This window comes from Chelonia mydas, chromosome 6 (assembly GCF_015237465.2).
Source record: "Chelonia mydas isolate rCheMyd1 chromosome 6, rCheMyd1.pri.v2, whole genome shotgun sequence".
NCBI classification, from domain to species: domain Eukaryota; kingdom Metazoa; phylum Chordata; order Testudines; family Cheloniidae; genus Chelonia; species Chelonia mydas.
This window is the reverse complement of record NC_051246.2, coordinates 111,612,814-111,625,582: the sequence shown is the minus strand read 5'-3', so window position 1 is coordinate 111,625,582 and position 12,769 is coordinate 111,612,814. Positions and strand designations below refer to the sequence as shown.

Genomic DNA, 12,769 nt, shown 5'->3' with positions numbered 1-12,769 from the left:
TGTGTTAATGTATTATATGATCAGTAATACGAGCATCAGTAGGATGGGGCAGTAAAACCCAATTTGCTCTAATTCAATTCAATTTTTTCCCAAATGATTGACATGTGAACCACAACCTAAAGCGTAATATTGAAAATCACCCAGCAAAGACAGAATTTAATGAAAATCAACTGACAATAAATATAAAAATATTTACTATTTACAACAAAACTTATTTTTAGATTTTTAAAATTTTAAATATTTTTGTTTTTAGAATATAAACCAATTGGTAAAATAGGTGAGGGAACATTTTCTGATGTTCTGAAGACACAGAGTCTTAGGGATGGAAAATACTATGCATGGAAACAAATGAAACAGCATTTTGAAAGGTAGGTATAGTTGATCATACTATTGCCCAAAATCTGAAAACTTTGTTTACATGTATTGGGGAAATAAATATAAATTTTAAGACTGAATAGAGCAGTGTTTCCCACTTGTTTAGGGAAAGCCCCTGGCGGGCCAGGCCGGTTTGTTTACCTGCCGGGCTGCTTCCCGCAGCCCCCATTGGCCTGCAACGGCGAACCGCGGTCAGTTGGAGCCCCGATCGGCCGAACCTGCGGATGCGGCAGGTAAACAAACCGGCCCAGACCGCCAGGGGCTTTCCCTGAACAAGCAGCGTCCCAAGTTTGGGAAACACTGGAATAGAGGATTCTGAATACTTGTTCAAGTGTATTGAAAAATATGTTGGCATATGTTAGAAAGGGGGAACTGAGGACCTGATCGTATAGCGAATTATTATTTGGCATTGTGCTTACTACCAAGTAGACCCATTGATGTCACTCACTGTAGCAAATTCTATACCTGCTTGTCAACTGGATTGAGATCAGGATTAGAGAGGGAGGAGCACTGGGGTCTTTGTTCATTCCTATCTACTTTAATGAATATTTGTTCCTGTCACCATTCTGGTCTTGGTTTTACATTTGTAAATGAATTCCTACCAGAAAGGAAAAGTAGAATATGTCTGAACATGCTCGTGTCATTTTTGTTCCTGCCATAAATGAATTAGTAGTAGAAGATGGTGTAAAGAACACCCTCGTTATCCATTGTCAGTTTAAAATTTATTTTATTGTGGATCGTGTAACAGTAGTTATCTTCTCTCCCTGTATAGATTTTGTTCCTCTTTGTGTTTTGTATTTGCCTTTATTCACATTTGATTGTGTCCTCTAATAGTGGGCAACACAAGTCACAGTGGGAGCTCTTTCTTATTAGGAAAATGGCAAAGTGGGATTTACTGGACACCCACACACGGCATTCTCATCCAAATCAAGGTGCACAACCCCTAACTTTAGCATGGGGCCAAGTTCAGCTCTCAGTTAGACACATTCATTTCCTATTGATTTCAGTGGGAGTTATTTTTGTAACAATTGATATTGCGTCTACGGCTTTGAAAAATTTCAGGTTTGATTCAGTGCTCTGTTGCGGCACTGATTATCAAGATCTGCAGAGATTAAGGAAGAGTGAGTTTACCAACAGATCCTTTTCCTTTAAATGGAAAAAAAAATTAATCAGCCAAGGCCACTGAATATAAACTTTATACTATAGCCACTTTGTGCTGATCCATTAGTACAATGGAGCCATAAACTCAGTGGATCTGGACAGCTGGAGGAACAAGGTGTATGTAAAAGTGGTTCTGTCCTTAGTTACACTGAGTGCAGCTTGGTTACAACCCAGTATTTGGTCCAGAATGTTCTGAATGCACACACAAATTTCTTGGCTAATCAATTTTAGAAATATTAAAAACTGAGAATTTGTTTAATTAGCTCTATGTATGAGGTTTATTTGGGAAAGATGCCAGTTTGCTGGTGCTGAGTTTTGGGATTTTTTGTTTAACACAAAACAGGCTTCCATTATGTCTCACTGAAGTTATGATCAGTTTGTTTTTATTTATCAAGATTAAATCTTATTAGATGATGAGGTAGCTGGCCCTGTCATGTAAACCAGTATTGATGAGTCAGTCAGTTTTGCACAGTGTACTCCAAGTAAAATTACTATTATTTACAGAAGGTTGAAACTGGCAGTATATCTTGTGAAACAGATTCCAGCAGTGGATTTTTATCAGGGAAATTCACATGGGCAGTTCAGATCTTTTGAGTATATATTTTCCTTTTTTAATGCATATTGAAATTGATTAAAAACAAACATGAAAATTGTACTACTTTGGTTCTGAAAATAACCCTCATTGTGTAAATCAATTTACTGTGGTCATGTTTTGAATTAAAATTAGGAACATTTTATTCGGGACCATTCAGAAATGCTAACATTAAGCATTGAGACCAAAAACATATCCAGTCAATCATGTTAGTTTTCAGAGATCTGTTTTAGTTTTGTCTCTTTTTTTATTAAAAAAGAAAACAGTGTGTAGAGTTGAGACCAAATTAACAAAAATAAATACTAGTTATAAGATTAAGAAATTTTGAGTGTGTTCAACTCATTGCACTTAGACGTCCACCATTCCCATATTTACGAGGGATTGTGAAAGCATCTTCCCTATGATGCATTAAAGTGACCCTTAGGTCTTGGACCCTCTGATAGTTATGAATGGCTAGAGGTTACACTTTTACTGGAATGTTCACTTATAGCTATAGGTAATAGTGATATAAATTGATCTTGCTAGTACAGGATAATTTTCTTAGTTTCATAAGGATTTTGGCATTTGGTTAACTCTTGATCAGCTTGTGAAAGGAAAAGCTTATCCTGTAGTGATTTGCTATATCTAGTGTCCATGCAAGGCCATTGAAGCCCCATAAAATGGATTTTTCCCCCAACGGTTTCTGTAGCTGGACTTCTAATGGTTAATTGAGTCCCAGGCATGAATGACATAGTATTTAATTATGTTTCAACTAGCTAGTAAAATACTGTGTTTCAGTTCTTCACACTAGTGGTTATTAATTTTTAAATTGAGTTTGAATGCTAATGATTACACAGGGCTAGATTGTGCCTTTTAGGTATAGTCTTTAGCTGTAAGATGCACCAACCCAGGAGTAGCAGTGGGAGTTATTGTGACTTGGATGCACTTCTGAGTCACAGTTCCTCTCTGATTTCTTTCTTGCTGCTGCGGAGTAATAATTTACTTCTGGACTACACCAACAGTAAATTACTCCCCACTTCTCCTGGGTCAGCCAATCTGGTCAGCAAGATGGGGAAGTGGAGACAGGATATTACCCATTTCCCACCCCATCCCCTTACCCCAGACAGTTAACTCCCCAATTACTTCTTCATTCCTGGACCCCAGATTTGGGTAGCTTGCAGAGGGACATAAGAGGAGGGGAGGTTCTTGCTCCCTTGTGTGGGGACTTAGTCACAATCTAATTCCTAAATTGTAAACTAGTTTTCCACTCTCACTTCTTTTTTAAATTACACATTAGTATCGAGCAAGTGAATAGTCTGCGAGAAATACAAGCACTGAGGCGACTGAATCCACATCCTAATATCCTTATGTTACACGAGGTGGTTTTGTAAGTACAGTGTATTTATTTCCCCTACTTCCTGTATCCTCTATTTGCAAATTTTTCAGTAGCTTTTCGAGACAAAAGACAGCTTGGAGGCATTTAACCAATTATTTATTCCATCAAAAAGGAAATCTTTGGAAGATCTGTCTGATTCTCCCAAGCCCTTATGCCTCTTGTTAAGCAAAGATATGATACAGTTCTAAATTACACTTTTCAGTTTCTTTAGAGTATATTGCTGCAAAAACATGAATTACAACATCCATACTAACAAAATGGGAAAACAGGTGACCTGGGACAAGAGATATTTTAAGCAATTAATAAATTTATGTTCTGGTTTTACGGGAAGGAGACTTAATGCCTACTGCCCTCCAAGGCTCCATGTACTCTGTTGCACAGATAGACCAAATTCTGTAGCAAAGCTGACTTCTATTCTGTTGCCTTCATGCTCCACACCCCTATGCAACTGCACACTATGGTTCATTGCTGAAATTAATCAAGCATAACATTTGTTGATTATTATTTACAAGGATTTTTTTTCACTATGCTCTTCAGGCTGGTTTTTGCATTCTCTGGGCCTCAGCCCTTGCAGTGTTATCCAGACAACCCAGCTTAGAAACTACTTCCCACTACAAGTGCCAGAAGAGGGAAGCTAGTATTCATCTTTAGTAGCCCATCTCCCGAGTTCCCTAGATCTAGCTGCAGCCCAGATTGTCAGCCACTCTCCATTTCTGGTTCCCCAATTCCTTTTTGCCTGGCTCAACTGAACAGTGCAGGGAGCATGCACTGTAATCAAATTATTAGGAAAGGAACATTGGAGAGCAAGAGGCATCCGTAGACAGGTCCCACCAGGGCAAGGAAAAATAAAACAAAATGTTGGTTGCCAGCTGCAGGAACATGATGAATTCCATGGCATCTTGGAAAAACATCAAGTTATTTAGCAGCAGAATTGTGAAGTCCACAGGGGCCCGTTTTGAGATAATGAGGTAGGTCACACTTCTCAGGGAGATGTTCCAGCTCCCTGTAGAGTCAAACAGGAAACACTCTCTGTTCATATTCACAAGTTTTTCTGCAACCACAAGGTTAAACATTTTTAAAAAAAAAAAACCCCAAAATCTCAGATTCTGGAGTAAAAAGTTTGAGTGTCACAATTGTGGAATAAACTTGGTCCTGCTTTTAATCATTTCACAACTCCTATTACATACATAGTGCCAGGCAAAATGAAAAAGCACAGATGGACAACAATTACCATTCTGAAGGTCATTCCTAATATAGAATTTAAGGTTGGAAGGGACCAGGACCATCATGATCATCTAGTCTAGAGTTCCCCAAACTGTGGGGAGTGAGGGGGCATGGAGGACTGTTTGGGGGGCTGCGGCTGGGGCCCGGGCCAGCCCCCAGGTGAGGTAGCGATACCTGGCCCCGGGGCCCTGACCACCAGCCCTGCACCCAGGGCTCTGCTCCCGGTCTCTCACCCCTGTACCCGAGCTGTGGCCCCAGCTCTCTTACCTCTGTCCACGTCCCCCCACTCCTGGAGTCGTGCCATCACTCCCGGCTCGGGGGAGGGGGGAGGTGCAGACAGGGGTAAGGGGGGTCGTGAGGTAAAAAGTTTGGGGACCACTGATCTAGTCTGACCTGCACATTGCAGGCCACAGAACCTCATCCGCCCACTCCTGTAATAGACTCCAAACCTCTGGCTGAGTTACTGAAGTCCTCAAATCATGATTTAAAGACTTCAAGTTACAGGGAATCCACTATCATAGAAAACTGCCACTGTTAAAATATAGAATTTAGAAAGTGACATAGCTAAAAATGTGACTTATTTTGGCCAGACGGAACAATATTGGGACCAGCTCAACTATTAAATATTTTCAGATATGGCACAATGCTTTTGTATCTCTTATCAATTTTTAGTGTATACTTTATGGCTATATTATGTCTTGCTATTTTATTGGGAGCTTCCAGACTGCATCATTGTGCCATACTTAGAGTAAAAATCCATACAGTACTTGGAAGGCTAATGAGGCTTCCTGCCAGGAGAGCCGAATGCAAAGAGTTTGGGAAAATGCCATTGTAAATTAAAATTATAAATCAATTTGAATAGGTTTCTCTAGATAAAGGTTTGTTGAAACTGAAAACTACAAGTTGCCTTATTGATGATTAAACTGACTCTTTTGCTGAGTGGAGTACTTTTTGTCTACTTTGTATACAAATGCAAATATAATTTTATTTCTTGCTCAGAAAAAAAACCCCTATTTGTTTCTTCAGTGACAGAAAATCTGGCTCTCTTGCACTAATATGTGAACTTATGGACATGAATATTTATGAGCTAATAAGAGGTATGTAGAGCATGTTTGAGTCATTCAAAATCCTCCCTTTCACAGACCATAAAGTGGCATTAATCATACTTTTCACTTGGCTGTTCATGTAATGATTATATAGTATGAAATTGAAGAGTATATTGTACAATTTTTAGGGAAATTTCTACTATTTTTTGGCTGTTTTCTATACTATATATAGGCATTTTTAATTTAGAAACTTGTGCACACGTCTATTTTCAAATGAGTCAGAGTAGTGACTCTATAGATATACATGATCAAACCTGAAAGGGAAACAACTCTGATACAGACTACACAACTGCTACTCTGAAACATGGAAAGTTTGTATTTCATTACATTATACATTTTCATTATAAAAATTACCAGTTTAATGGTAAGAAAATTGTGCTCATTTTGTTTGAAAGCAGCAAATCTTTCAGTTCAAACTTAATAAAGTTTGAGAACCAAGGTAAGCCTATTCAGGAAGGCTCATGATAGAGTAATACAAGCCTCTACAGCTTCTGCTAAATTTATCCCCATAGAGGAAGCCTGCCAAATTACTACTTGGAACTTCCTTCATGTTCTGTAAACATTAGTTCCTAGCTTCTGATGCTAGATCACTGTTTTTCAATGTAAGAATTAGGACCATGGGAGGAGTTTCCAGGAAAAGACAGTAGGATGATTTGCCAGTAACTAAAGACAATAAATTGAAGTGGATGAAGGCTAGGGTGTGTTGGTCATTTGTGTTTAGACAGCTCTAAAAATAAAAGTTGTACTGCTTTAATTATATGACCCCCCTGCACACTGTGGACAAAGTTTCAGTGGTGCTTATATCAGTGTAGTTTATTTATGTAAGAGAAAGGGAATGAGCTATACTGGTCTATGGCACCTTTATACTTGCCTAAGTGCATCCACACAAGGGGTTGTTCTAGTATAACTATAGCAGTTTAAAGAAAAATCACATCCCTAACCAACAGTTATGCCAGTACAAAAACTATGTAGACAAGGCCACATAGACATTTTGAGAGCTGGATAATGGTTGCTGGCTGGGGCTAGGGAGGTTGTTATTGAAGTTTAATGTGCAGCGATTTCAAAATTTAAAATAGTCACTAGAAAAAACAACATGCCCAGGGTATAATATGTGGTGCTTTAAAACCCAAATAAGCAAATAAGAGTATTGCATGCTGAGTTACAATCTAGAGAAAAGTTCCTACTAACTTTGAGGAGACCCTGCTTTCAGACCTCTGCAATGGTGAATAACCCTGTTTCTTATCTATACTTAGATCAAAAGCTGAAAGTAGAATGCCGAAAAGTAGTTGAACTATGCTTGTCATTGTAAAAGTTGAGTCATGCAGTAGCTTGTGTCTTTGTTATTAAAACATAAATAATAGCCTTATAATAAGTCTAGTCTTCAGACTTGTGGTATCATTAGTAACTCTGAGTCAGTAATGTAAGGGGCTGTCATCTACAATGGATTAATCGGATGGATTGTAAGCAAAACTTTCTGCTTCCAGGAAACCGATTTGAGCGTTACTTATTTCAGTTCTGAAAAATTAAAATGTTTAGGTTTTTACTTCAGAACTGACTGAAGCATTTGCTGTGTCCCTTATTGTTCATCTTAACTGTGAAGCTCACACCTATAATTTAATAAACAAAACCACCATGTTAAATATTTCTTGTAAATGGAATTAACAGAATTCCAGTACTTTCAGCAATGAGTCCGTTTTCCTTACGTAGGCATACAAGACCCAGAGCTCCTCAGCTACAAATCTTTAAAAGCCATTAGATCCTGTCAATAGGGCACTGGAGTCCAGGATTCTGCTCCCAGCGTACACTGATCTGCTGCTTGGCTTTTGGCATGTCATGTCAATTCCGTGCTTTTTTCCTCTCCCAACCTCTATCTTGTCTAATCTATTTAGATAGTAAGCTTTGTGAATAGGGACCACCTCTCACTATGTTTGTACAGTGGCTAGGGCCTGTAGGTGTTACTGAAATAAAAGTAATGGTCTTCCATCACAGGCACTTGGGTTTCAACAACATTCATCCCCACAGGGCTTGCTGACTCCCACGCTACATACAACCCCATTAGGCACCAAAATGATGCAATCACAGCTTCCTTGGAACCCTGTTTAAGAATGGAGCCAGTTTGTTGGGAGCTAGAAGAGCTATTTGTTATAGTTTTGAGGGAGGGAAAACAGTTATAGCTTTAGGATGCTATACAAGAGTGTGTCAAATAGTATAGATATCTGAATGCCTATAGACCAACGCTGCTTTGAGTTGAGAAGGAAAAGGTGGCCTTTCTACAACTGAAGCATATAAGTAGTTATGGTAGAAGGTAGCTATTTCAGCAGAGTAGGATCTAGTTAGCTGCAGTTGGATGGATGTTGGGAGACCTAGAATGAAAATAATAGAAAGATTAGTATTCTGAACGTCCTTCCTTAGCCTGGTGTGTGGATGGGGGTGGATTTGAATACCTGACTTAGGCTTGGTCTACACTACCAACTTATGTCGATATAACTACATCGCTCAAGGATGTGGAAAATCCACACCCCTGAGCGACATAGTTACACCACCCTAACCCTCCCAGTGTAGACAGTGCTATGTCGATGGGAGGGTTTCTCCTGTTGACATAGCTGCCATCTTTCGGGGAGGTGGAGTACCTACACCAATAGGAGAAGCCCTCCCGTTGGCTTAGGTAGAGTCTTCACGAAGGGCATGTCTACACTTACCTCCGGAGCGATGGATCCAGTGGAGGTCGATTTATCGCATCTAGTGAAGAAGATAAATCGACCGCCGAGCGTTCTCCTGTCAACTCCGGTACTCCACCGGAGCGAGAAGCACAGGTGGCATCGACGGGGGAGCGTCAGCAGTCGACCTACTGCAGTGAAGTCACCACAGTAAGTAGATCTAAGTACATCCACTTCAGCTATGTGAAAGTTGCATAACTTAGATCGATTTTTTCCCCCCGCCCCAGTGTAGACCAGGCCTAAGTTTTACAGCATGGTAGCCGAAGTGCTGTAAATTTAGACAAGCCCTTAGTCTGGTTAGGGAGGTGAAAGTTGAATGCTGTAGTCTGGATAATGGGGAAAAATCAGCATTGCTAGAAAGAGTTGTAAGTCCATTTACAACTCACCTTTTTAAAGCGTGCTCTCTAATTTTTTTAGTAGTCTTCTGGCGTTATCTTTGAATGCCTTGAAGGGGAGATGGATTTTCTGAATATAGGAACAGGATTTAAACTGGTAATTTGATGGATAACAGTTTCCAAAATTTGATGGATAACAGTTTCCAAAAATCAAAGTTTTCCACAGGAAGATTCCAAGTTTGCTGACATTTTTGATTTTCTGTTAGGAAAACCAAAATATTTCATTTCAGGTTGGGTCAACTCAAATTGAAACATTACAGTTTAGTTCGAGTTTGACATTGAACTGCATCTATTTGAGCTGCTATGAAACCTTGTGCCCGGGTTCTTCTTTATGGGCTGGGCTCCCTGGCTGGACTCATTTTCCATGATTCACTACTGTCTCATCTCTTGTTTCGCTTCTGCAGTGCATCATGGGTAATGTACTATGAGGAGCCTGGATCATAGAGGAGAATGGGGTATGAGGTACCTGATCTACAGCTTCACATGAGGCAGCAAGATAACATCATTACATTTTCAAATTGAATTGTTTTGGAATTTTCTGTTCTGTGGAAAAAATATTTCAACTTTTGTCTCAATTGAACACATGTGCCAAAATATCAACATTTCCTATGGATGGAAATTCTGATTTTGAACTAGCAATAGCCACAAACAGCCACCAAAAAGAAAGGGCACCTGCAAAACCCAGCCAACACTTGAGACTTGCTGTTTTAAAACCTAGAAAATGTTAAGCTCCCAACACACAGTTGAACTGGAAAATAAATTAATCCTTCTTAATTTTGAAAAGTATAGTATTCAACAACTTCAAGAATATTACCTGGATGATAGTTGCAACTAAATAAAAAGATCTCCTTTTGTAGCTGCCCTGTTCTGAAGCAGAAGGAACATATTGCTAATCTGTACATCACTCTACTGTAGATATTATTTTATTGATGCTTTGTCAGAGAGCAGCCCTCCACAGCTGTGCACCCACACAAACTAGTTAACATCTCAGACTGTTTCAGTGTGCAGAAGAGATATGGATTACTACCGGTAAACAATATCTCTTTAGTGTTAATTATGCTTTAATTTTCTGAATAAAATTATGAATCCTGCAAAATAAAATCTGAAAAAGGCATAAAACTACTACAAAAAGGCTTTTTTAAACTTGGTGGAGACAATGAAAGAGGGGAAGCAAATGTCTAGAACCAGCTGGTCTATACAAAGTTTTGGAATGAAGAAAATTTTCAAGCATGGGTTTGCTAAGAATAGATTTCTAATTGGAACAGGTGTGTGAGAACAGCAATGTTTACGAAAGCAGCATTTATTCAGTTTCTTAATGGCACTGGTCTTGGAAATTAATCCTATTTTTTCTGAAAAAATTCTGGGGTTGACAGAAATATTAACGTTGGTTATGTAGATTAGGAACATTTTGAAAGTGTATTTAAACTACTCAAGTGGGGAAAAAATTATGACATAATCTCCTTACAAAGTTATGTTCTGAATAGAACATTTAGCGCAATAGAGCGCCTTCATTCACTATCTACAAACTAGGCACCCAGCTCTATTCCAATTAAGTAAATGGGAATTTTGCCAGTGACTTCAGTGGAAGGAGGTTAGGACTCTTAAGATCTGGAGAAGATTCTGTGGATACAAGTGCATTGCAGCCACATACAAGGTAACATCTTCCTGTTGTGATTCTGTTCATAATTATTTATTGAGTTAAGCTTTTATAATGTTGTAATTCTGAAAGCTGAAGAGCATTGGTTCAGTCCTGAAAGGTGACTTGCAAAGGGAAAAAACAGTTGAGCTTGTACCTTGTTATGAAGATGCCTACGTTTATTTTATTTTTTTTTAATTCTGTTTTTAACATTAGTAATTCAGAGTTTGTCTGCTGTGGAAGACTATGTAACCTTGTCTGCACTAACAAAGTTTTTCAAAAAATCCCATTGTTGCTGACAGCACTGTTAAGAGCCCTAATGTAAATGCACCACGGTTTCAAGCATTGTTGTCTAATCTACATGGATTATGGTGATTGGGGAACTAATGTGGAATTTTGAGAAATGCCTGTCACTTTGTGTGATTTGTATTCCTACGTGACTTAGGCATTTATGAATAGTTGACTATGGGTATGACTACACTACGAAATTAGGTCGAATTTATAGAAGTCGATTTTTAGAAAGCGATTTTATACAGTCGATTGTGTATGTACCCACTAAGCACATTAAGTTGGCGGAGTGCGTCCACAGTACCGATGCTAGCGTCGACTTTCGGAGTGTTGCACTGTGGGTAGCTATCCCACAGTTCCCACAGTCTCCGCTGCCCATTGGAATTCTGGGTTAAGCTCCCAATGCCTGATGGGGCAAAAACATTGTCGCGGATGGTTTTGGGTACATGTCATCAGTCACCCCTCCCTCCGTGAAAGCAACGGCAGACAATTGTTTCACGCCTTTTTTCCGTGCGGGCGCCATACTGCTTTCAGTAGATGGTGCAGTAGGACTGCTAACTGTTGTCTTCAAACCACCGCATCCGCTGCCACTCCGCTCTCCTGCTCTTGTCTCGATAGTGAATTTCTCTGTGTTGCCTCTTGTGGGCTCCCACTTCCGCGGCAACTCTGCTCTCATGAATCCACCTCACAGGTCGTCAACCACTGCTTCCGCTGCCACTCTGCTCTCCTGGTGGTCTCGCAGGGCCGCTTCCGCTGCAACTCTGCTCGGCTGCTCTTGTCTCGCCATAACACGGCAAGTGTGCAGCCCACTCAGCTGTTGTGTCCTGGAAGCAGACGGTGCAGTAGATCTGCAAACCATCATCATTGAACGACCGCTTCCGCTGCCACTCTGCTCTCCTGCAGACGCCATATCACGGCAAGCATGGAGCTTGCTCAGATCACCACAGCAGTCATGAGCATTGTAAACACCTCTCACATTATCATGCAGTATATGCAGAACCAGAACCTGCAAAAGCAGGCAGGGGGCGATGGCAGCGCAGTGACGAGAGTGATGAGGACATGGACACAGACTTCTCTCAAAGCATGGGCCCCTGCAATTTGGCCATCCTGGTGGCAGTGGGGCAGGCTTATGCCGTGGAACACCGATTCTGGGCCCGTGAAACAAGCACAGACTAGTGGGACTGCATAGTGTTGCAGGTCTGGGATGATTCCCAGTGGCTGTGAAACTTTCGCATGCGTAAGGTCAAAGTTCCATGAAAGTGCCTTGCTTTCCCCTGCCCGGAAGCGCAAGAATACCAAGAAGAGAGCAGCCCTCATGGCTCACAAGCGAGTGGCGATAGCCCTGTGGAAGCTTGCAACGCCAGACAGCTACTGGTCAGTTGGGAATCAATTTGGAGTGGGCAAGTCTACTGTGGGGGCTCCTGTGATCCAAGTAGCCAGCGCAATCACTGAGCTGCTGCTATCAAGGGTAGTGACTCTGGGAAATGTGCAGGTTATAGTGGATGGCTTTGCTGCAATGGGATTCCCTAACTGTGGTGGGGCCATAGACGGAACGCATATCCCTATCTTGGGACCGGACCACCAAGGCAGCCAGTACATAAACCGAAAGGGGTACTTTTCAATGGTGCTGCAAGCACTGGTGGATCACAAGGGACGTTTCACCAACATCAGCGTGGGATGGCTGGGAAAGGTACATGACGCTCGCATCTTCAGGAACTCTGGTCTGTATGAACAGTTGCAGCAAGGGACTTACTTTCCAGACCAGAAAATAACTGTTAGGGATGTTGAAATGCCTATAGTTATCCTTGGGGACCCAGCGTACCCCTTAATGCCATGGCTCATGAAGCCGTGCACAGGCAGCCTGGACAGTAGTCAGGAGCTGTTCAACTATAGGCTGAGC

At 40.8% G+C, this 12,769-nt stretch overlaps 1 protein-coding gene across 9 annotated transcripts in view; it reads left to right on the top strand.

Moving 5' to 3' along the window:
* MOK (MOK protein kinase) overlaps positions 1-12,769 on the top strand; it is a 33,036-nt gene that overhangs the window by 7,864 nt on the left and 12,403 nt on the right. For 3 of the 9 annotated variants that reach the window (XM_043547863.1, XM_043547864.1, XM_043547862.1), the window contains exons 2-4: positions 254-368; positions 3,405-3,494; positions 5,727-5,824. The exons of 1 other annotated variant lie outside the window; for it this stretch is intronic. In XM_043547863.1, the coding sequence (XP_043403798.1) occupies positions 254-368; positions 3,405-3,494; positions 5,727-5,824 (303 nt within the window). Of the gene's footprint in view, positions 1-253; positions 369-3,404; positions 3,495-5,726; positions 5,825-8,874; positions 10,600-12,769 lie in introns of those variants that run through there. 5 more of the 9 variants (XM_037900971.2, XM_007062897.4, XM_037900975.2 and 2 more) reach the window with 4 other exon arrangements.